The 20,814-nt window shown below is 37.2% G+C and overlaps 2 protein-coding genes across 6 annotated transcripts in view; one reads left to right on the top strand and one right to left on the bottom strand.

The window, feature by feature from the left end:
• Positions 1-17,688, top strand: part of LOC130428073 (uncharacterized) — a 34,968-nt gene extending 17,280 nt beyond the window's left edge. For 2 of the 5 annotated variants that reach the window (XM_056755917.1, XM_056755918.1), the window contains exons 14-15: positions 1,288-1,351; positions 2,757-2,903. In XM_056755917.1, coding sequence (XP_056611895.1) covers positions 1,288-1,351; positions 2,757-2,784 — 92 coding nt within the window. In that variant the 3' untranslated portion in view covers positions 2,785-2,903. Of the gene's footprint in view, positions 1-1,287; positions 1,352-2,756; positions 2,964-3,080; positions 3,227-3,316; positions 3,436-5,989; positions 6,115-6,621; positions 6,682-11,257; positions 11,356-12,003; positions 12,141-12,417; positions 12,543-14,665; positions 14,812-16,337; positions 16,441-16,881; positions 17,019-17,234 lie in introns of those variants that run through there. The other 3 variants (XM_056755919.1, XM_056755920.1, XM_056755921.1) reach the window with 3 other exon arrangements.
• Positions 17,689-17,831: 143 nt separating this feature from the next.
• On the bottom strand, positions 17,832-20,772 carry LOC130427204 (leucine-rich repeat flightless-interacting protein 2-like). The gene is made up of 6 exons (XM_056754435.1): positions 19,845-20,772; positions 19,652-19,701; positions 19,448-19,562; positions 19,223-19,302; positions 19,010-19,114; positions 17,832-18,932 (listed from the first exon to the last, which is right to left on the bottom strand). Exons 1-6 carry the CDS (start codon positions 19,954-19,956, stop codon positions 18,825-18,827), a joined length of 570 nt encoding a protein of 189 aa, XP_056610413.1. The 5' UTR covers positions 19,957-20,772; the 3' UTR covers positions 17,832-18,824.
• Positions 20,773-20,814: the final 42 nt, after the last annotated feature.

Below are 20,814 nucleotides of genomic sequence, written 5' to 3'. Positions count from 1 at the left end.
TTGTCCTGTTGCATCGTCCATCCTCTGTTAAGCTTCAGTTGGCGGACAGATGGTCTTAAGTTTTCCTGCAAAATGTCTTGATAAACTTTGGAATTCATTTTTCCATGGATGACAGTAATCCGTCCAGGGCCTGAGGCACTAAAGCAGCCCCAAACCATGATGCCCCCTCCACCATATTTCACAGTTGGGATGAGGTTTTGATGTTGGTGTGCTGTGCCTTTTGTTCTCCACACATAGCGTTGTGTGTTCTTTCCAAACAACTCAATTTTGGTTTCATCTTTCCACAGAATGTTTTGCCAGTAGTGCTGTGGAACATCCAGGTGCTCTTTTGCAAACTTCAAACGTGCTGCAATGTTTTTTTTGGACAGCAGTGGCTTCCTCCGTGGTGTCCTCCCATGAAGTCCATTCTTGTTTAAGGTTTTCCTTATTGTAGATTTGTCAACAAAAATGTTAGCATGTGCCAGAGATTTCTGTAAGTGTTTAGCTGACACTCTAGGATTCTTCTTCACCTCATTGAGCATTCTGCGCTGTGCTCTTGCAGTCATCATTACAGGACGACCACGCCTAGGGAGTGTAGCAACAGTGCTGAACTTTCTCCATTTGTAGAGAATCTGTCTGACCGTGGACACATGGACATCAAGGCTTTTAGATATACTTTTGTAGCCCTTTCCAGCTTCATGTAAGTCAACAATTCTTGATCGTAGGTCTTCTGAGAGCTCTTTTGTGCGAGGCATGGTTCACATCAGACAACGCTTCTTCAGAACAGCAAACTCAAAACTGGTGTGTGTTTTTTATTGGAAAGGCCAGCTTTAATCAACACATCCAATCTCATCACATCGATTGGACCCCAGGTTGGCTGACTCCTGGCTCCAATTAGCTCTTGGAGAACTCATTAGCCTAGGGTTTCACACACTTTTTCCACCCTGCACTATGAATGTTTACATGTTGTGTTCAATAAAAACATGAAAACGTATAATATTTGTGCGGTATTAGTTTAAGCAGACTGTGTTTCTCTATTGTTGTGTCTTAGATGAAGATCAGAACACATTTTATGACCAATTTATAAAGAAATCCAAGTAAGCCCAAAGGGTTCACATACTTTTTCTTTCAACTGTATATAGTAAGATTTTGTTTTCATTCAAAAATAAGCTATTTACTCAAACTAACCTCCAATTCCTTTTGATTTGCTCAAACTGTTATAATTTGGAACAATTTAATAACTACATACAGTATGTGATTTTTTTTCTTTACTTTCTTTATTATTTACTTTTTATTTATTCCATTCAGCCTTAATGATGTCAGAAATGACAACACCTTCAAACTTACTAAAACCCCGAAAGAGGCAATTGTGGTAAGTTTTGTAAGAATTTGTAATGGTTGTTCTAATTTGTTCCTAGCAGAGCATGTGAGCGGAGATGAGCAGTGAGAATTTCCGCTCCCTGCTCACGTGGGTGTTCGCTTCCAACACATAAAAGTGTCACGCATGACACAGAGAGTCTGCCTGTGTTGATGCGTGCGTCGCGTGGACACTTAAAATAGATCACTGAAAGATTGTTTTCATTCACGTGGTTTAATTTCAATTGCATAGAAATTAGTTTTTACGTGGTCAATGTTTTGGTAAAGCTTTTTCCTTATAATGGAGTTCTGTTGGGAAGAAACACTTAACGCGTGATTTATTACATCTTTTGTTTGATAAGAATTTGATCTTTTAAAAGCAGTTAGTGTTAATTACAAGGCTTGACAGTAACGTGGGCTTCCCTGGTCATTGTTCAGGTACGTTAAACCTTTTTAAGCATTTTGGAAAATCATTTTGCTCGTCTCCTTCCGACTGCAGATTAGGTTTACCAGCCATGTTTTCCTCAGTTTCTCAGTCAATACTTGCAATTTCCCCCTTAATGAACATAAAGTTTTGCCACACAATAAAAACACCTTTTTCATTTTATGGTTAAATCAATTTAAACAATCAAAATAACGCAAAACACAGGTATTTTGAATTTGTGATAGGATTAAAAAAAGAAAATCCCCCGTTTTGTGTCCCCCCTCACTTCACAAACCAATGTTACACCCATGCTAACATCCGGCCATTTTCAACCAAAGCCTAACCCCTCGTTTACACCGCACGTATCTGTGGCATGTTACAGCTCCGACAAGGCTACCGGAACTGATCACAGTCATTCTAGTTCACCAGACGTGCTGCAGCACGTTTAATAAATGTCATAAAAGCAACTCTCCGCACCGCTTCGCTAAAGATAGGCGCCTAGTCTCCGGCTTTTGGATAAAAACCCGCTCCGCACTTCGACTTTATTTCTCACGAAAGATTTCTCACATACTCTGGTTCCTAGTTATATGTTCTAGTAACTAGACTATCTAATATCAGATATAATACCTATTCTTCCTGCAGAAAATGTTGCTATTCTTATTTTAACTGTATTGCAATACTTACTTTTTTATCATTTGATAAGACAACTTGAGCGGTCGGTAAGAAATAGGCATTTACTCACAATTTAAATAATCTAGTGATTAAGCTTAAAATGTTTAACAACTCCATTTGAAAAATATTTTATTTATATTATAGGCAGCACATGCAAGTCACTCATAAGCAATTTTGAATTCTGGAATATTTGAGTTATTTATTCTGTAACACTAATAATGCTTATTATTAATAATGCTTTATTATTTGTCCAGATTAAAAGTATACTCAAAAGTGTTTCTGACGAATGTGTGGTTTAATTTTTGTTAATGGACATTTTTTACAGGTCCTCTTTGATTCAAGTTCTTCAATGACAGAAGAATGTTACGACACTGCCACTCAGATGAAGCGCATTGAAGCGGTCAAGCAAATCTTTGACAGTTTTTCTAACAGAAGCATGGCATATGATTTACCACATATCATATGCCTTGTGAAATTTAATACGGATGTGGAAACTATCCTTGATTTCACCGAAAATCTGGAAACCTTCAAGGTTTTTTCAAATCCATGTATCAAAATACAAATCATCACAATTATAGAAATAATAGTATTTATATAACTTACTAAATTCCTAAATATTAACTGCATATTTAATTTCTTTTATGTGAAGGAGCAAGTGCATGGTATTGAAGCATCAGGCTACACAAGGTTGTATGATGCGTTACTCCATGGCATCTCAGAACTTGAAAAAGTCAAGCAAAGATTTCCAGCTTGCAGATGTCGCATCTTGTGTTTGACAGATGGCAATGATTACAGGTATGTACAGTAGGTGTGGTTATGTTACCTAAACAAGTCTCTTTTCAATTGGCACAATTATTACTAAGAGCATTATTGTCTTATCCTCAGATCTCATAATAACCCAATTTCTGTTACCAATCAATTGATGGACAAGAAGATCGTGGTTGATGCTGTTCTTATTGGCAAGGCAGATAACACTGTTTTGCATGGAATCAGCTATGTAACAGGTAATGTTTTAATTCTTTATCCTCACTGATCATGTTGACACTTACAGGGATGTGATTTTTCCATATAAATACAGATTTCCGTATTTTTTTACCTCTCTGGGATCACCCGCATTGTTTCCATAAATTAGAATTATTTTAATTTGTGGCGAGATTGGGGGTTTGTGGATGTGCGCATGGTAATCATACAGCTGGGCTAAAGGATCCTTTATACATTCTCTACGTCATGCACACCCTTGTTATAAATGCAGAAAAACATCATTCAGAAAAACATCATTTTGGGAGTTATCTTTACTTTCCAGAGAGACCAAATATACTAATAAAAGCAGAACACTGCTGTTTTGGTACTCAAAAATGTGTGTGGTGTCATGTAATTTCTTTTAAGCAGGGAACTGAACAGCGTTTTGTAACGTAAACAAAAAATCCTGAGTCTGGAAGTTGAGACGTCTATACGATATGATTTAACAGTAAACATCTACTGTTGAAAGAAAAAGTATGTGAACCCTTTGGGCTTACTTGGATTTCTTCATAAATTGGTCATAAAATGTGTTCTGATCTTCATCTAAGTCACAACAATAGAGAAACACAGTCTGCTTAAACTAATACCGCACAAACATTATACGTTTTCATGTTTGTATTGAACACAACATGTAAACATTCATAGTGCAGGGTGGAAAAAGTATGTGAACGTTTGGGTTTAATAACTGGTTGATCCTCCTTTGGCAGCAATAACCTCAACCAAACATTTCCTATAGTTGCAGATCAGACATGCACAAGGGTCAGGAGAAATTTTGGACCATTCCTCTTTACAAAAGTGTTTCAGTTCAGCAATATTCTTGGGATGTCTGGTGTGAATCGCTCTCTTGAGGTCATGCCACAGCATCTCAATCGGGTTGAGGTCAGGACTCTGACTGGGCCACTCCAGAAGGCGTATTTTCTTCTGTTGAAGCCATTCTGTTGTTGATTTACTTCTATGCTTTGGGTCGTTGTCCTGTTGCATCGTCCATCCTCTGTTAAGCTTCAGTTGGCGGACAGATGGTCTTAAGTTTTCCTGCAAAATGTCTTGATAAACTTTGGAATTCATTTTTCCATGGATGACAGTAATCCGTCCAGGGCCTGAGGCACTAAAGCAGCCCCAAACCATGATGCCCCCTCCACCATATTTCACAGTTGGGATGAGGTTTTGATGTTGGTGTGCTGTGCCTTTTGTTCTCCACACATAACGTTGTGTGTTCTTTCCAAACAACTCAATTTTGGTTTCATCTTTCCACAGAATGTTTTGCCAGTAGTGCTGTGGAACATCCAGGTGCTCTTTTGCAAACTTCAAACGTGCTGCAATGTTTTTTTTGGACAGCAGTGGCTTCCTCCGTGGTGTCCTCCCATGAAGTCCATTCTTGTTTAATGTTTTCCTTATTGTAGATTTGTCAACAAAAATGTTAGCATGTGCCAGAGATTTCTGTAAGTGTTTAGCTGACACTCTAGGATTCTTCTTCACCTCATTGAGCATTCTGCGCTGTGCTCTTGCAGTCATCTTTACAGGACGACCACGCCTAGGGAGTGTAGCAACAGTGCTGAACTTTCTCCATTTGTAGACAATCTGTCTTACCGTTGACACATGGACATCAAGGCTTTTAGATATACTTTTGTAGCCCTTTCCAGCTTTATGTAAGTCAACAATTCTTGATCGTAGGTCTTCTGAGAGCTCTTTTGTGCGAGGCATGGTTCACATCAGACAACGCTTCTTCAGAAGAGGAAACTCAAAACTGGTGTGTGTTTTTTATTGGACAGGCCAGCTTTAATCAACACATCCAATCTCATCACATTGATTGGACCCCAGGTTGGCTGACTCCTGGCTCCAATTAGCTCTTGGAGAAGTCATTAGCCTAGGGTTTCACATACTTTTTCCACCCTGCACTATGAATGTTTACATGTTGTGTACAATAAAAACATGAAAACGGATAATGTTTGTGCGGTGTTAGTTTAAGCAGACTGTGTTTCTCTATTGTTGTGACTTAGATGAAGATCAGAACACATTTTATGACCAATTTATAAAGAAATCCAAGTAAGCCCAAAGGGTTCACATACTTTTTCTTTCAACTGTATATACAGGGACTAAAATAGGCCATTCCGTGATTTGATGGCTTGAAACTATACAAAAGGCCGATCTAGTCACTGTTATATAAATGCGCTGAAGTCTCTACTGAAAGTATGCATTGTTTGAAAAGCCTTCAGATTTATTCGGAAAAAACGCTGTATGAATGATGTAGATACGTCATCTAGTGGCTGTGTACGGAAGTCTCTTGAGGCCACAATATTCTTTACTTTTTGTTCATTATTGTTTAAGGAATTATTGCTGATTAGAATAAAACTTAAAGTAGGCCTAGTATAAACTACTCAAGGGCCATTTGTAAATGCCATATTATTTGACATTACCATAAGATATTTGGGCAAACCATCAACCTATTTTATTAAATATTGTTAAGGTGACTGTTTAACTAATAAACATTTGATTTAATTAAAGAAGTCATAGGACCATTGTCGCCTGTCTTGACTTTAGGTGGTTACTGTTTTAAGCCTGAGACTGCAAAAGCTGCACTTAAGCTTTTGGAGATGGAAACAGTTTTGTCCATGGAGATGAGGGCAGAGAGAACAGATGTACCAGTCTCTTCTGTAAAAACCAAGGTATGAATGAATACATGTTCCTCTATCTAACAGATGTTGATGTATTTTCCAAGAAAGTTTGTAATTTTAGTCAATTACTGGGGTACCAGGGATGCTCCGATCCACCTTTTTGCTTCAGATACTTCAGATTGGCCGATATAAAAATTAACATCAAACGCAGAAACAGATAAATAAAACACTAGCTTCCCTAGCTTGGTAAAACTGCACATGTAAAGATAAACAGAAAAATATACAATAGTTTAGTCGGTGCAAATAGAAATTCAAAGTTAAATTATCCCCAAAATTCCCATTAAACTAAGGGAAAAGCAATAGGTGCACGTCTTACTGACTTGGAAGACTTTAATTAACAGGAGTCAGCTCTTAATGCATTTGTACAAAGAGAATGTAACATCATGTTTAACAATTTAACATATCAATCTCAGTCTTGAGCATCACTGGCAGGTTCTTGCATAGGAAAGAAAGCATTTCTGCTCTGTCAGCTGTCAGTCTGTTTCGCTTCTCATCCAGGATCCAGGAAACTGTGCTGAAGAGCCTCTCACTTTCTACGCTAGTGCAGGGTGCACAGAGGTAACTCAAGGCAGCAACAGCAAGGCTAGGAAAGCGCTGGCGGTTGACTCCCCAGTAGTTGTATCGGTCGCGTGTAACAGGGATTGTTTCCTCTGTAAAAAAATCCATGCATTTGGACAGCAGTGCTGGAGCAGCTTGCTGCACCTCCAGGTTCCTCACGCTCCTCTCGAATTTGATCAAATTCTTTCATGAAGCTGCTGCTGCTGCTCTTACTTCTGCATGGAGCTGCTGCTTCTACCCGGGAGGCTTTTTCTGGTGGCTCCAAAACGTCTGATGCCTCACCATCTGTGGTGGTCTTCAAGTCTTTATCCAGCTTTTTGGCCAGTGCATCTTTTCCATGCTTTGCAGACTCTGCACTGGTAAAGAATCTGAAAAAGTTACATACATACATAAGTTTCACAGTACATCATAGATATACTGGTAGCACATTTATCCAAATATGAAAACAAATTATAGGTAAAAAATATGTAGTGTACATGTAGCTACTATGTTGTTTAATATTTATATTTTCTCAGTTCTTTTCAATGTAAATTTACATCATGGCAGTCACAGAATAGCGTACATAATACACAGAGTGATGAAGAACAAGAAAAACCGAGAAAATAACAAATGCAGCTCAATAACTAAGTCATACAAATTTTTATTTTGTCAGCTACACATATGGCAGCGGAATATATATTTATATAAAATAATTATTAATTGTTTACAGTCTTACCTGTCTTTGTATCTCGGGTCCAGGAGGGTTGAAAGTGCATACAGAGGTTCATCTTCCACTGTGCTGAAGCGTTTGTCGATCGCTTCTAGGAGGGTCTTTTTCCTAGTTTTAATCCCAGAGTCGGCATCGGTTTCCATGGAGAGGACACGTTTAAGAACAGTATCACTTGGGATTACATCAGCAGCAGAGGCAGTGGCTGAGCTCACCTTCCTAGTAAACTCCTCAAACGGTTCAAGACAGGTCTTTGTTTTTTCAAGCAACGCCCACTGGTTTGCCGTGAGAGTTGTGGGTAGATCATGGTCAGCAGCATAGGCAGACAGGACACACTTCTGTTCTAGCAGACTCTCTATCATTAAGTAGGTGCTATTCCACCTCGTTCGCATGTCTTGCTGGAAGCGTTTTGGTTCCATGTTCATCTCGAGCTGGATATATTGCAGCCGAGAATATGCAAGTGGAGAGTGTTTAAAATGCCCAACAATGTGTCTCCCACCTGCAACGGCATCACTGACACTGCGTTGTGAGAGAAGTCCCTCGTTTACAACAAGCTGCATTGTATGAGCAATGCAGCCTAAACTGTGCACTCCCATGATGTCCATTGCTCTTTTCATGTTGCTGGCGTTGTCTCGAAGAAAATCGTGGACTCTCCTCAGCTGGATTTGCCACTTGTCAAGCATTTTGTTTAGGGAAGCTGCAATCGCGTCGCTGGTGTGTGACCCATGAAAGTTTGTTGCATTTAACATGGCACTTTGTGGCACAAAATTCTCATCCAACCAGTGTGCGGTTAAACTTAAAATCGACACAGGGGACACGTCGGAGCTCCAGATATCTGTTGTAAAACTCACCGCATTGACATCTTTAATTTTTTCGGACCTTTCAGTACAGTTCAGGTAGAGCCGTCTCAGATAAATATTTACGCTTCACCATGTTGTACTGAGGCTCCAGGTGGTTTATAAGGAGTCTGAAGCCATTGTTCCCAACGACGGACAGCGGTTGCCCATCCATAACAAAGAAATTCAGCATACTTTCAGTGATTTTCGCTGCTTTCACATTACCTGATGGAAATTTCTGAATTCTTTCAGTTGTCTCCTGCAAAGTTAGCTGCTTCGTACCGTCTCGTTTTAGTTTCTTCAGTTTATTGAACTCGGCGTGCTTTTTGGGATGACATCTCTGTAAATGCTTGATTAAATTAGTAGTATTATAATTAGAAGCTTTATCACCAACCCTCGGAACATTTACTTGGCATGTATTGCAAACAGCGGTGGAACTTGATGGCATATCTGTTCTAAAATAACTCCAAATGGCAGATGTTTTGGCTTGCTCCATGCTGTTCGCTGCTCTGTTGCTAGCGTATGATGTCGTATGAGTTTAAGGGCCGGTGTCTCCATGAACGTTTACATCGCCTAGCAGAAATTTTATGTCAGCTAGATCAGGTATTGGTGCAATTTGTCACCGATACCCGATCTAGAATTTTATTCCGTATCGACGCCGATTCCCGATAAAAATATCGGATCGGAGCATCCCTAGTACCGAGAACCAGTAATTTTTTGGGCCTAAACAGAATTGGGTCGATTCCAGAGTATCAATTTGCTTCAGGACAAATGATACTGTTATTGATACTTGGGTTGTTTTATGAAATGCCCCATCTACTTGAGCTGTATTTACTATGTCTCATGGCTCTAGCTCCAACAGCAACTCGCCCTGTCTCGGACACAAGCGAAGGTAACCTTCATTATAAAATAGGTGTTCAGTACTAGCAGTCTATGGGGACACTACATCGGGTTTAAATCTAAATCTTTCGGTCAAATGAAGAACATAAGCGCACACAATTGACATATAAATTCGACCTGAGATGACAGAAAAATAAACAGAGCAGCGGAATTTTACATTTACAGCCATGTGACAGCGCTGAACACTGCGAGTGTGTGTTAGAAGTCTAATGATGAGAGTGTCTTTAGGTATACACCCTGCAAAGTTTAAACCCTTTATGGTTAGCGCACTTGTTGTTCCCCACTTGTTTACACGTTATGTTTATAGGTCTTTAGTGGCTTTTCGAACACATTTGACCACACGAGCGTCTACTTCATTTTATCAATCTTGTGATCCGATCTATCAAAACGCATATTAATACCAGATGTAAACAGACTTGGAGACACAGTCTACAAGCCAAATCACCATAGTGATGTTAAGTAATAGTGAATTACATTGTGATGTACTCCTATGCACATGCTGAGTACTCCTGGTATTGCTGAGGAACACACACACGTTTTGTTATGTGGCATTTTCTGTTGGCTTAGAAGCATTTATAAACTGAAGTTCTAACGTTCAGCTGTAATAAATTAACTTACAATATTTAATGTCTTGTCACATCATTTCTTTTTTCATCAAATTAGAGAGGGTAGTATAGATAACAGTATCGAAAAGCAGAATCAATTAAATCTTAACGATACCCACCCCAAGCACTGGTCAATATATTGGGTTCTAGTACCGTTTTGGACCCTTAATTCATTGTGGCATGTGTTCCGCATTGCCCTGGAATCATTACCTGGAGATTTTGGTCATATTGACTAGGACTGCAGCTATTGATTATTTTAGTAATCGAGTATTCTACTGATTTTCCATCGATTAATTCATTCGGATAACAAGTACTTTTTCTTATTTAAAGAGCCATACTAAATATACAAGAGAAAATAAGACGGGTCTCTTTAAATGAATGACTAACTTGTATCTTTTTTAGATAAATTCACATATTTTTTGCTGAAATTTCTTTCATTAACATCTGTGAAAACTGAACCCATTCAGTATATTCTATTGGTATATTACATTCAAAATGCAATAGAATACAAATGTATAAGTAAGAAACATTAATAAATTAGAAAGAATAATTTCAATGGTAAACAACTAACTTCAGCTTATGCAAGATGCATTTAGTTACATTTTTTAGTCTGTTTCTGTCTGTTTCTTCATTCAAACAAGAAAATGTTCACAAAATAAACTCTCAGAGCAACTCTGGAGATGAAGTCCATGGGCAGACACAGACAAATTCATGAGCACATTAAACTGTGATGTTCATTCACTCAGTCACGCAGAACAGCCAGATGGCATGTGTAAATAACAGAATTCGGCATCCAATAGTTCACATCTAGTTACATGTACTCGATGCTGCCAGAAAACAAGTTTCACTCGCAAAATAGACTTTTAGAAATTTTAAAAGTAAAATATCAGTTTACTATTTAAATAAGCTGTCACTTATTTATCAGCATGAGAAATACATGTGAGCGAGTGAACAGACTAAAGTGCATTTGTCTCATGGTGAATGCATGAGATTGGAGAGCCCTGTAACATGACTAGAGTTTAGTGGTCTGTGAGTTAATAATAATGGTCTGTGGGGAAACACAGTGCTCCATGTGTTCTGTAGTCAAATGGATTAAACGAAGATTCGAGACAACAAAAAACAGGCTCTATGATTTTTTGTATTCAAGTTACTCGAGGAATTGTTTCAGCCCTAATACCAACATGATAGCATCACACAGTTGCTGCAGATTTGTTGGCTTTGCATTCTCAATGCAAATAAGATCATACTAATTACATTTGATATATTAATTGTAGAAAATTTACAAAAATCTTCATGGTCATAAAATATATAATTATATATTATTGAGCTTAAAAGAAAAAGTGATAGATATATTTGTAGGAATAAATGGGTCAAAACTGTGCGATGACTGGTGTTGTGGTCCTGGGTCACATTTTATCTTTTCAAAAATATACAGTACTATAATACTAAATGAAAACGTATAAAATGTCATTTCACACACAGCAATTTTTCAAAATTAGTCTCGGTTTGGCTTTGTTTATTTTCAACAGACAGACTTGACAAGAATTTTTGTCAAACATGGCTATGATGTTGAACCGCAGAAGAAGCTTCCTCCACAAATCACCCATAAAGTGAACAGGACAGAGAGGTACAGTATTATTATGCATATTTTAACATGAGAAAAAAGTCACACACAGTAAAGATCTGTTTATAGACAAACAGGAACTGTCTTATGATGATCCCTCATATGATCCCTCATATCAACTGTCAACTGTTTTCTTTCTTAAACAAAATTGTACAATGTAAGCCCCATTTTGGACCCATCAATTAAATATTAGTTTATTTAACTTGCTAGTATTCAAAATCCATTCACTTAAAAATGAAAATCCAATGAACTTAAAATGATTAGTTTGATAGGGAACATGGAAATCCCATAAGCCCTTGCCAAATTTTGGATTTTTTACATTGGGTCAACGAAAAAGTAATTGTATGAATGGACATCAGTTTTAACTCTGTTAGTATTAATGTTGTTTTTACAGTAAAAACAAAACTATGTGAAGTCAAGGTTTTGGTCATTCATCATTAGGTCAAATTTCCTTTTACGCAATAATAAATATACATGTTAAAATATTTGTTATGTATATTTCTGTTGCAAATCAAGTGACTGACATAGAGCTTGTCATGAATTCCTTCAGTCCTTCCTTCTTTGCGTTATGACATCATTAAGTGTCTAGATTGTGTACTGTAATGTACAGGCCTGTGTAGACTTATTTTTAATAATATATTTCTATATTAGTGTACTTAAAAAGAAGATAAAGGAAAGCAGAACAGGACACTTCATGGAGAGACACAGACGAATTTTAGAAGAACTGAAGAGTCTTCATTGTGATCCCCATCCGTACTGTACTGTGTTTCCCTCTGAAACAGACTTCAGTAAGTGTCAATAATGCAGACTGATGTTCATGCATAAATTGTGCCAATAATATTCACTTCCATAAAAAATGTACATTTTATATTTTCTGTCTTTGCTTATGTGGGTGGATGGATGGATGCTTGTTTTTTAAATGATCTTTACAAACCCCACAACCAGTTTGCAGATCACAGACTCACTGAGTCAATCTCATGAAATTTAAGCTGTCAGAAGAATAAAATTAAATGATTGCAATGCAACACAAATTTGTTATCTTCAAGTATCTAACATTTGTTTCAGCATTCTGGAGGATTATCATGAAAGGACCTCCGGAAACCCCCTATGAGAAAGGAGTTTTCGAGCTGTACTGTGAGTTTGGTTCTGATTATCCAGTGAAAGCACCTCTTGTGCGATTCTTCACTCCTGTATCCTTAACACGTGAAGTCACTGTAGTTTTTATAAACAAATTGCTGTTTTTGTATTAATTATCCAATCGGATGAATTCCACACATATTTATAAATATTTAATCAAACATTCTAGAGTAAATGAAGTATTGCATTTCAAAATTCACAAACGTTTAGTATGATGATGCACATAAAATGAAATGAAAATACTTACTAATACTAATATTCTTGTAAGACAGTTGATCATAGGGGGGCAGTGGCCTAATGGTTAGAGAGTTGGACTCGAAGGTTGCTGGTTTGATCCTCAGGGCCGGCGGGTAACGAATGGGGTGCCCTTGAGCTGCCCACTGCTCCGGGTGTACGTGTGTTCACGACTTGCTTTGCATGTGTTCACTACTCTCTGGATGGGTTAAATACAGAGGTCACATTTCGGGTATGGGTCACCATACCTGACAAATAGGTCACTTTCATAGATTGCTTTGCCAGCAGTCTCTCAAAGGGTGGCCTTAGGCTGGCTTTACACAGCAGGCGACAGCAGCTCATATTCTTTCACCGCACATATTAACAGATGAGAGCATTCAGACCGCACGAGTTGGCAGCGTGTGCTCAGGGATCAGGAGCGCTGTTCGCACTCAATTAAAGCTGCAGTGCATTCTGTACGGACAAAATCCACATGGATTGACAGGAAACAGCAACACTTTTACTTTTAAAAACATAATAGACAACACTTAGATGCTTTAACAGTTTCCATGACTTTCAAAAAACCTTTTTTTCAGTTGTTTTTTGGCCAAAACCCCAACAGCAGATTTAAGGCCCACCATAGGTTGATCAGACCTGTATGTGTTACATAGTTTCAAGGTCATCTGGCAGCCCATGCTGTGTCTATCCGCCTCAACCAAAGCTATTGGCTTCATCTTTTTGCACTACTGGCCAGTTTTTGATATCCTCCACTGGCCCTGTAATTTGAAAGTGACCTATTCGTCAGCTATGGCGATCACTGGATTTAGCCTCTTCCAGTGAGCTGTTAACTCACGTCGTGAACACATAAAAACTCAAAGCAGTGGGCAGCTATCACCTAAGTCATTAGCCATGTACTGCTCATGTGCTGCTAATCGCTGTTGACACATGCTGTGTGAAGCCGATGTTACTTTAAACCTTTAAAAGGACTGTATTGAAACAATTTAGGTAAATATTATATATTTTTCAGGTAAAAAATGAATGCTAAATAAGTGAGTACAAAATGTTAATAAATAAAAATATGAATTGATTGTACTATTGATTACAGTATCTTAGGGCTGGGCCAATAAACAATATAATATCAAATCGCAATTTATTTTATTTTCGATAACGATGATAAGCTATTGGCATTTTGACTCGATATGGATTAATCTTACAGTTTAACAGACAGCAGAAATAAACGCAACAACAGTCAGTCAGCGTGCAGCTTTTAGCATGCACATCCAAGTACAAAGTCCATTTCATACTGCACTTGGCTAAGAAAACTAGACATGAGGCGGAAGACATGACTGGAAGCGGAAACGAAAGTAAAACTACCTCGAGTTGTCATAACACGGTTTATCAAGAGTCTTATTTTCCTTTGCAGTCGCCGGTTAAACCAAACAAACTTGAGGAGCAAAGTTTATGTGATATGTCTTTTTGAAAGACTAAAGTTCACTGAATGCCTTAAATGAATCCCACTTCTCAAACAAACATTATTGCAGCGTTATGTATGTGCTGAGCCAATAGCGTTCCAATGTACACAGTTACAGAGCCCTTTCATTGGTTGAATGTACTGAATGAACACTCCATTTACTTAACAAGTCAATTGTGTCAAAATGAGACTGAATGAACTGGTGCATGTTGTTTGTCCAAATATCCTCTTCGTTGAAACGGTGAATATCTAATTAAGTAATATCAATGACTTGGTTTAAGTTAATTGTAACTAGTTTAAAGTTAACTTTTGTTATACTGTTTTGTTAATAAACTACATTTGCAATAATTTGTTTTTTAATTAATTATATATATAAATAAATATCGTCGTCGATCAAGATAGAAAAAAAACGATCGAGTTTACATTTTTGCCGTATCGCCCAGCCCTATGCTATCTAATTGTGCAGCCTATAAATCCTTAACTGAAATGTAGATTTATCACTGCAACATCAACAATGTGGGAAGGATTTGCCACCACATATTTGATCGAAGCTACTCATCTGATGTTACTATAAGAGAGATCCTGGATGCTGTGTATGGACTTCTGATACTCCCTGAGGCTGAAGATCCACTGGACAGGTATCCTCTTACTATGCAAGCTTGTTTAAAACATTTATTAAAGTGGCTATCTGTAAGAATGGCCTCTTTGTTGCCATCTCAGTTTGTAATTGCTACTACCGAAGTATTTTCTTAAAGAGTAAGTAGCATTAGATCATGTAATTCCATTTCATGCAGTGTGTTATGTTGCCGTGTTTGAAAGTAAGCAGTCTGCCAAGTTGTAAATCCTAAGGTGAATATATAACATAGTTATTGGCTTGTCAAAAAGTGAGTCGACTATGAATCACGCAAACGAAAGGTGTCTCTAACCACCGCGTATCTACGTCACTAGACATTATCCCCACTAGACACTCATTATTAGGGATGAGCGAGTACAGCATTATCTGTATCTGTTAACCATATGAATTATCTGTATCTGTACTTGGACTGGGCGGGGCCTACCCCGGAAGTGGGCGGGATTTAACCTGGAAGTGGGCGGGGTTTAACCTGGAAGTCGGTCGGGTTGTCTTGAGATGGGCGGGGCTTTAACCGGTATGTTATTTTAATTTGTAATATATTTTTTTATACCACTACTTCAAACCAGCAGACAGTTTAAAAAAATAACTCAGATGACCAGCAGAGAGAGTGTGTGTGTGTGTGTGTGTAGCTAATTAATTTGTAATATACCACTACTTCCTTAATTTTTTTTTAAGAAATACAGTAAGAAAGTGTCAGACACTCAGTGCGTGAAGTAAAAAAAAACTGGTTAGAGCCAGCTGACGGTTTAAAAAAGAAAGAAAACTCAGACAGGCAGAGACGCAACGCGAGTCGCATTCTACCAAGCACCACGTCTGAACAAACCCCACGTTTACCAAAACTCTATTGGTTAATAAGTAAATACTACAAACCGAAGTAAAAAACAAAAGTGCAAAAGTGCTTTATCCGTACCGGATACTCGTTTCAGCCGAGTATCCGGCTCAACTCTACTCATCATCACTTGCTCTCGTCCCGCCTTGCTCGATACAAACGCGTTCGACCAATCACAGCAGACTACACCACATAACCAATCACCTGACACTAGGCTAGCGGATAGGAGGGGATTAGACGGATGAATCGCGGAACGAATCATTTGAATCAGTCAAGAAGTAAGGTAAGATTACCTATTATTAAGACATAGTGTTTTTACACCTTCTATGTACATAGCAGGTGTATTTTACGAATGTGACGAAAATAAGCATAGACGAAAGATACCGAATACAATTTCAAACCATTACAAGCTTTCCGTGGAGAATCCAGCAAAGGAATTGTCACAGTTTTAAACACTGTTCTTTCGTGTACTCGCTCAATAATTGGTTTAATTGTTTACTGTAAAGAGCTTGCGGAATCCCACCTTAACTTTAAGTTTTTTTGGTGTGGAGATAATGTGGGTATTTCTATTTGTTTACTATTCCCTGTAGCTTTAACTGCACTCTTTTACCATTGTGCAGAAACATAATATATTGTGTAAAATGGAAATTAACTGTAGTAACTTAAAATAGTTTTTTTTTCACTGTCTATATTTTATCTAGTGTTTTGGCAGAAGAATTCCAGACAAACAAACAAGGCTTTGAACAAGCAGCCAAAGCTGAAACAGCGAAAACTGCTGGTCAGTCTGTTGAATCCATTGAAAAGGTAATTTTTTCACTTTCAAAATCAATGTTTTGAAATCATGTGAACAATTAAATGTAACAAAAAGTGAATTTGGTAATAAAATGTAATACAAAAATATGTTTATATATGAGCTGTAATAGGGAATATATATACTGTAATTTGCGGTACTACTTTTGAATTGGAAATGATTTGTCACATCATTAGATTCATTTTAGATTAGATTAGATTAGATTCAACTTTATTGTCATAACACATATACAAGTACAGTGTAACGAAATGTAGTTTAGGTCTAACCAGAAGTGCAATTAGCAAGAGCAGGATATACAGTTTGAATAAATACAGAATACAATATTAGGAAAATACTATACAATGGGCATGTACTATCAAAATAGGACAGTCGGTATGTACTATGAACAATATAAACAGAAGGATATATAATGTAAACATCTGTGTATGTTTCAGAAATACGTAGGAGAGAGCAGTGCGGCGGTACCTCCTCATCTGTTATGTCCACTGTCAAAACAGATGTTTGTTGATCCAGTGAAAAACAAATATGGGATTGTGTACGAGCGTAAAGCCATTGAGGAATGGCTAAAGACGTAAGTATTTATGTGCAGTACATTTACATGTAAGAGAGATGGCTTGCGGATGATTATGAATCGTGTCAATATGAAGGTGGTATGGGGAAAAGGGTGTTTTAAGCAGCTTGTCTTGTCTTTTTTTTATCAACACATTAGCTGTTTATATTATTCCGTGTATTTTAAGGTGTACAGTATATGGCAGAAAGATAATAACAGAATATCCTGTCGTTGCAGGAATCAGATCGATCCAGTCATGAGGAAGCCGCTTAGTTCCGGTGATCTAAAGCAAGACACAAACATAAAGAGGGCGGTTCAGCAGTTTCGTAGAGCCCAGGTAGAGGAATCTGAATAGGAAAAGGCCAGATTTACGTGTAGATTTACGATGGAAAAAGAGTTCAACTCGTTTTGTTTTTGCGGCCCTGAAAGTAAGAGATTAATCTGAAAATTTGAGATTTAAGAAATAATCGGTTAGAATAAATTAGATTATAAATAATTTATTTTTGTATCTGTTTTTTTTTGATATTACAAAAGAATGTTCAGTTTCTTTATCTGAAAGTACTGTTACAACTCCTGATGATCCTGTGTTCTTAAACCTTACATTGTGAATAAGGTCTACGTTTTCATTTGTTAGATTTCAAGGATGCTGTTTGGTTTAAAATGTAATAAAATTGTTAATCTCTGGCTACTAGTTTTCTGCTTCCTGTGTCTTTATTCTAGTGTGTCTAAAAAGACTATTTACTTGCATCCATTGTGTATCTGTTAAAGTTCATGTAAAAAAAAAACTTAAGAGAAATGTGTAAGATCAATGTACACAGAGACAAAGAACAAGAGTTTAAATTAAAATGAGCATTTTATTGCACAGATAACAGTTCATGGTTTAAAGTATTGCATTGTAAACAAGGTGAAGCAGCCTGTGACCGGATGTGATGATACTAAATGTTGCTTGTGTTCATGAGTCTTTAATAATATTCGCCTTGATCACAAAAAGTTTCCCATAACTAGTCTGAACAAAACGGGCCTTTCAAGAAATAGAATAGGATTCATCACTTGGAGGTTGGCCTTTCAAGAAATAGAATAGGATTCATCACTTGGAGGTTTATATATTTAACAACATCAAAAGTTTCTGCTTTTCTGGAAAAACGTAATCTGCATCTTCATAAAGCTTTCATGACATTTAGGAAATGCTAAAGAACATTCAGTAGACAGATCTAAACACAGACAGCAGAAGTTAGCTGTGGGACATTAGTATCATTCTAAGAACTTTGGCTTTATCAATGAGATCTAGTAAACTAGTGTTTTTCAAACATTTATGAAAGTGAATTCAAAGTATTTCACACTCACACATACTCCTCTGGCTTGTTTTATGCTCCTTTCTTAATTTCCTTTGGAAATTATCGTAGTGCTGGACAACATTTTGTGATCTGCTGGGCTTAAATAGTATAACCTCTTAAATTCTTAAAATATTTTTTGTCAGCCTGGTGCATTAAGCGTACACAAATTCAGTCATGTCAAAGCAACATTACAAGACAATTACTATTTTATAATGTTTTTTTAGAACTACAGTTTGTCCTTTTTAATGAGGCACGTTCAGAATTCCTCTGTAACATTCAGAAAGTCTTGACCGGATTCGCAACCTGTACACCTGGAAGATTGGCACCGTTGTGGGATATATTGGGATTATCACTGCATATTTTTTATAGTCTTAATAACTTTGTGAAATGCAAGACGGTTTTTGAGGTTAAAAAGCGAGCTCTTTTTGTGGCTGTCAGCTGGGTAACAGACAGGCAGTGGAGGTCAACAGATCACAGAGGTGATCTGAAACATCTAGGGTGTTGTTGCTGTTCCCCGACCAGCTTTTATCTTCTCCATTCTTTTTGAAAGGTGGCTGTTACTGGCGTCCAACTCTTCAATCTTGTCGAGTGCAGACCGTAGCTGTGAAATAAGTTTCGCGAGACATTTAAGTTTAATATGCAACACTTTACATTCAGAGTAATTTAGTTCTTTTGTACCTCTCGCTGGAGTTTGCGTTTCTCAGCTTTGAGTTCATCTTCCACCTTTTCTGCATTTTCACATCCAGATTTGTACCGGGAGACTTGACCCTCAAGTCTTATGACCTACAACATGAATTGGTATTGCTGGAATAGTTAAAATAACTATTTGAAAATTAAGAATTGTCGCAAAAGTAAATATCATAAAAAATGTTAAGATATAAAATAACTTGCATTTTGTTCCAGAGCTGTGATTTCTTGCTCTGATTTGACAAGCTTAAATTTGAGGTCATTGATTTGCCTGCCGGCATCCCCTGAAAAAAGCAAAACATCCATTTTTTAACATCTGAGGCAGAGTTTATTTGTTTGGAACAAATGAAAACAAACCTATGTCTGTACATTTCTAAACTCTGTATAAGTGATTTTAGCTGACCCTGACTGAGCAGATAGTGTTCTTACTCTGTATATCCATGTTGGAGTCGGAACCATTTTCCTGCACATCTCCATCTGGACTGGACGAGTCTTCACCATTCTGTGGTTTCTTCTTCTCGAGTTGATCTTTCAATCGCTTAACCTGAAAAAAAAACATGATATTTTTTATGATGGCACAAACTAAGGCTAAAGGTTTAGGATTTGTAAATCAAGTACCTGTCAAAAACACACCTGCTCTATCAAGTTCTCCCTCTCATCGACCAGTTTTCGTAATCGAATTTCTGAAATGCAGTTCCAGATGTCAATTTGTTAATCATCAATATCGCACAAATTTGACAGTAGATGCACAATGGCTCAATTTTCTAACATAATATTTAAACAGATAAAATGTGATCTGCAAAAGTAATTCACATTTTTCACATACCGGGATGGGAGGGGCCAGAGGCATGGAGGGGAGGAGTCAAGGCATGCAAATGTGAGGTTATCCTATAGTGGGATGTGAAGGATGAGGGTGGATATACATGCAGAAACTTCATGTGGTCAGTCTCAGAGGCATTTGCCTCATGCGGATGTGTTCAGTTCAAAGAACCAATAAATGTGGATTTCTACATACACTTTGCATTTGCTATGTATTTCTTGTTGAAAAAATAAAATAAAATGTGGCATTCTTGTTAAAAAAAGGTTTATGGTATATACAACGATACAGCAAACTACTGTCCTTTATGAAAGATCAACAAAATTTTAAGTGATTGAAATAAATGGTTACATTGCGAAGGACCAACTTAAACATTTAATTAAATGTATTCAGACAGCTGGTATTAATATTAAAACATTAGACATTTAATATAACCTTTTATTTTATATGTAGCTGGTTTCATTAACATTTAAAAGGCCTCATAATAAACAAAACATTCCCATTTGCTTTGAACATAGTTCCCAACAAGTCAAGGGAAAATCTAAATATGACGACAAACCTCCAGTCAAAATCTTGCAAAACAAATCTGTTTTAAAGGAACAGTTCACCCAAAAATGAAAATTATGTCTTCGTTTACTCACCCTCAAGTTGTTCCAAATCTGTGTAAATGTCTTTATTCTGATTAACACGGAGAAAGATATTTGGAAGATTGCTTGCAACAAACATGGGCAAAAAATGTCTTTATTAATTACTTTTTTCTGATGAATACAAAAAAAGATATATTGAAGAATGTAGGAAAGCAAACTCTTTGACTACCATTGTAATTTTTCCTACTATGGGAGTCAATGGTGACCAAGAACAAGCATTCTTCCAAATATCTTTATGTGTTCATCAAAACATACGAATACATTAATACAGATCTGAAATGATGACAGAATTAAAATGTTTGGGTCTTTCCCTTTAGGCTTTTAAAGATACA

The sequence above is a fragment of the Triplophysa dalaica genome, chromosome 8, assembly GCF_015846415.1.
Source record: "Triplophysa dalaica isolate WHDGS20190420 chromosome 8, ASM1584641v1, whole genome shotgun sequence".
In the NCBI taxonomy this organism is placed as follows: Eukaryota; Metazoa; Chordata; class Actinopteri; order Cypriniformes; family Nemacheilidae; genus Triplophysa; species Triplophysa dalaica.
This window is presented reverse-complemented; position numbering and strand designations above follow the sequence as displayed.

Bases quoted from the DNA above. Each gene is read 5' to 3' on its own strand.
- LOC130427204 (XM_056754435.1), bottom strand. From the start codon at position 19,956: ATGAAGTTTCTGCATGTATATCCACCCTCATCCTTCACATCCCACTAT. The intron at 19,702-19,844 runs GTATGTGAAAAA...ACTGCATTTCAG, and splicing joins CTCTGGCCCCTCCCATCCCG to AAATTCGATTACGAAAACTG. The intron at 19,303-19,447 runs GTAAGAACACTA...TGCTTTTTTCAG, and splicing joins CTCCAACATGGATATACAGA to GGGATGCCGGCAGGCAAATC.